General features: G+C 39.3%; 1 protein-coding gene across 1 annotated transcript in view; it reads left to right on the top strand.

Moving 5' to 3' along the window:
• The window catches only part of aven (apoptosis, caspase activation inhibitor), a 37,567-nt gene that overhangs the window by 32,164 nt on the left and 1,174 nt on the right, over nt 1–4,229 (top strand). Inside the window, exons 3-4 of the mRNA XM_017302122.1 lie at nt 3,629–3,699; nt 3,840–3,993. Coding sequence (XP_017157611.1) covers nt 3,629–3,699; nt 3,840–3,993 — 225 coding nt within the window. The remainder of the gene's footprint in view (nt 1–3,628; nt 3,700–3,839; nt 3,994–4,229) is intronic.

Consider the following 4,229-nt stretch of genomic DNA (forward strand, 5'->3'; position numbering starts at 1 on the left):
ATCATTTAAATAAATACATTTACATTTATTTGATCAGCAGTGCAGCTCAGGAATCAAATAACATCAGATCCTTATCATTTCACATCCTTAGCTTTTTATTATTATTCTCTCTCTTATATCATCTGTTACATAATGAAGCCAAGTTTGGAGGGATGCAGCTATCAGGTGACTCATCTGCTCTCAAACTTACGTCTCTGCCTATATCTGAATGTAAAATGAAACTTTGTAGAAACATAAATCTGCTGGAGAAGAAKCCTGACTGTGTGGGCTGATGGTGGGATTTATTTCCAAATAAAAGAATATGAGATAAACGGTGCAAATTAATACCAGCTGCAGCTTTAATCTGAGACATTGTAAAAGTTCACTGAATATTCAAACTCGCGATGAGACGTCATAGTTTTATGCTTTATAGTCGTTCGCCACAGAGTGGGAGTGATTATAGAGCACATGTGTCAAAGTCGAGGCCCGTGGGCCAAATCCGGTCCACCGTAGCTTTTTATGTGGCCCTCTAGATTCTAAACACCGAGTGTGATTAAATATCATGGTAGCAATCAAATCAATGCAGTTTTTATCTGTTTACTGCCAAATTATATCACAGTCCCTCCAGTTTCTTGGGAATTACTGTGGAAATCAACAAATTGCGCTAAAAACTATAGAAGTTTATTGGAGATTTTTCTCAGAAATTGTCAAAAACCTTCTTACTTTCTCACTAACGGCAGCCTCAGCTTTAATTAACGTCAGATTAAAGTCCATGATTTACACAGAAAGTAATAAAAAGTCGCATTTACCGTCATAAAATAAGTGCAAATATTGGAAATATTTTCAGATTAGTGCCACAAACACTTTGATTTTTTTTTTTGCAAAAATTCACAAAAAGAATAACAAAATTCTTTAGGGACTGAAAACATGTTCAATAATATTATTTAATTTTAAGAATTCATTGATATTTTAACAGTTTGAACAGGTTTTATCAGTACGTTCTGGYACAACCGGCCCTTTGCTTTAAATGTAATTTTTATCCAAATAATGCAAATCTGGCCATTTTAATGGACTTTTAATCCAAGTTTTAGTGCAACTTTGCATTGAAAGTGTCATTATTTACCGAATGACACTTCCTAACAGTCGTAAACATTCATGAAGCCTCCTTCATGTTCATAACAGACCTCGTCACATGTTACCATGCAGTCTTCTRAAAWCTGCTTTTTCTAGTTACTRAAGATTTATTAGGWCTGAAATAAGCATAAAATACTKACTGCAGCCGTTTGTAACCTCTAAGCTACATTATGTTAAAGTCTGATAGCWTTGAGGTTCTTTAGGTTCTGTTGCAAAGATCAACGCCTGCTTTCATGTTATCACAGATCCCACTTTTCACTAAATATTGTTRTCTGTTGACGTCTGATCAGCTTAAGATACCATCTGGGGCTAAAATCGATTTCACTTCTGCCCCAAGCAGGATTTATGTGGTTCGACCTGAAAAGATCAGCTGTTATTGCTGATATCAATCACGCTCATGGCCGAACATAAAGGCATCCGTCGCTGAGCCTTCACTTCAAGCTGACATTCACATTTCCTTCTCTTATCCATCTGCGTCACAGTCGCTGTGTTCTCCGTAACGCCAGCCGGACTCAGTCTGACGGACACAAAGCCCTCCTGTAGCTGCGGCGGGTTGACCTTACTCACTTTTCATACAGCCAAGATACCAAGGACAACTGCAGATGGTGCCGATGAAGGCCGAGTGTAAAGCAGGAGAGTAAAATGAGCAGCAGCGACCGACGGCGTACATCATCTCCCGCTGACTGTCCATCTGCGTACGGCAGGCTAAATTAAAAATAGACATTACTTTAACAAGAAGGAGATCTAACAAAAATTAAATCTGAGCTTCCAGTCTACTGGTCATGTCCTGTATTTGCTCTGAAAGCTACAGAAAGAGCATTCAACTGTTTGAGAAAACTACAGCTCAGATAATGAARTCAAAATCCTGGTACGTACTTTTATTCTTCAAAATAATTTTGTTAYGTCYAGCCGATGTTCAAAATTTGACGCCAGCAAATGATTCTGACGCAGGTAGTCACTTCTTGTAATTAATAATTTAAAAATATACATCTTTGGTACATCAACTTGAAGTTTTCGTTTTATTGGTTGGCTTGTGCAGTTTTTTTATTCATCTTTGCACTTCTGGTCTTCCATATAAATAGTAACAATCACATTATGGATGCTGCTGATATTGACCCTTCGCAACTACGTCACTAAATCATTCTAGCCGCCATGATGGACGTCGGAAGTGAGGATCGGAAGTATTGAACAGAGCGACTGAAAWTGTTTTCCAAASTTGTTTTTGCCASTTTATTCATGGCTTCTACTTGTTGGCGTCGAGCTAATTTGTCTGTGAACGTGWCACACCTGGTTGGGGCTCATAGACGGYGRKATTTACAGAAGCGTCACATAACTAGCTTAGAAACCGACCCAAACCTCCTCCCTCCTGACATGTTGATCAAATTACCGACTCTCCCTGAATTCACGCCACATGATTTATATCACTACGTCATAAACAGCATTTCCCTTCACACCGGATCAGCCGTACAAAAGACTAGATGCTAACCCGTTTTTTGTGACGGCGCGCATTGTTTCTATTGTTACTAACGGTTAGACATGGACCTTCTCCATGATGCGACATTTCATATCTTTCTAATCATATTTATTTATAAAGTTATCTTGTAAAAAGTGTTCGCTACAAATCCGCGGTTACACCGAGGGCTGACGTCATTATATCCATCGCCGCTGCGTCTTTCCTGATTAAAAGTTTTACAGTAAAATGACAAGTTTGGTTTTCACCCTGTGATCATTTTTACTGTGAAATCAACTTAATAAAAGCGATACTGGACGTCCAGATCTGTGTTTTTTGACCCATTGGTTGTTTTGACGTCCGTCATGGCGGAGCGGGAACAGTTTGTAAGAGGGTGACGTCACGTGCAAAGGGTCAATATTTGACCTTGTCATTTTTCCTACAGTTCTTCTGTTTTCTCAGATTTGTTAGAGCTCGTTGTTTTTTTAGACGTGTCCTAGTTTTGTCCGTTTTCTTTAATAGCTAAAATGTTTCTCTTCTCCTTCTACCTCAAAGAAAGGGCCGACTTGCTTTTTGTTACCTCTCTGTTTTGCATTTAAGAATTTTTAGCTTGCTTTTTGAACAAAGGCAGCCTTTCATCATGCTGTGTAAAAATACCCACAGGCTGCCTTTTATTCCACCCAAAGTGACATCCTTCTGCAGCGCTGCAGAGATAACCACATGCACGAAGCGGGCAGAGTGGTGCTTCACACCTGACACTGTGTCCTTGTTGTGCTGGATGTTGTGATTTCACTCTGAGCTCTCTGCCGCAGCGTTGGGCCTCGTTCAACACCACAAGTTTTCTCTGTTATTTTTTATGAGTTTTAGCACCTTGATTCTGTTTATTAATAACACATTATCGGTGTCTGTGGAGTGTTGCACACCAGAGCTGTTGCTGTTAATGTTGTGAAAGGTTGGAGCTGCTGTAGCTCACACAAAGATCCTGATTGACTTCCGAAACATTTTCAGATATTTTTGCAGCAAAGTGAYGAATAAATTGAAACAGATGCTCTGTTYGTCTTCCAGGGGATTCGTTCTCTCAGTTCCGGTTTGCAGAAGAGAAGGACTGGGAGACGGATCCATTCGCAKCCAATCAGGTCAAACTTTCACTTTCATTCACCTACATCAGGGTGTTCRAACTGTTTTATGGCTGCTTTGAGTCTTTGTGCCGCCTTTTCCTTTCAGAGGCRTTYGATTCTGATCATTTTCTCMGTTTTCTTTATTTTTTAATCTCCAGATGTCGGCGGTGGTTTTGGACCTTCCTGCTCTCGCCCAGAGTCTCCAACAAGTTCCTCTCCATCGGAGACTGAATCTGGAAGCTGAACTGGTTCAGGTTGGAGCTTTTTCTTRCGTCTCAGCTGGAATTGAAGTGGCTGAAATTAAATTGTGGCGTAAAAGAAAATTAKGTTATCACTTAAAGGTATTTCTGTCTTTGACATTTTAAAACAACTGTATAAAGAGAATTAAATAACCTTTATGAGAATCTGCTTCTAAGATGGTTTTTCCTTTTCCTAGCTATCGTTAGCGTAGCTCTGTAAGAACATGGTTACTATTTGTTTTTAACTGTGGCTGTAACTTTAGAAAGGTGGAAAATTACTTCCAGTTATCCTGATCTGTGTTTATAAAT

This window comes from Poecilia reticulata, linkage group LG21 (genome assembly GCF_000633615.1).
Source record: "Poecilia reticulata strain Guanapo linkage group LG21, Guppy_female_1.0+MT, whole genome shotgun sequence".
Lineage (NCBI taxonomy): Eukaryota > Metazoa > Chordata > Actinopteri > Cyprinodontiformes > Poeciliidae > Poecilia > Poecilia reticulata.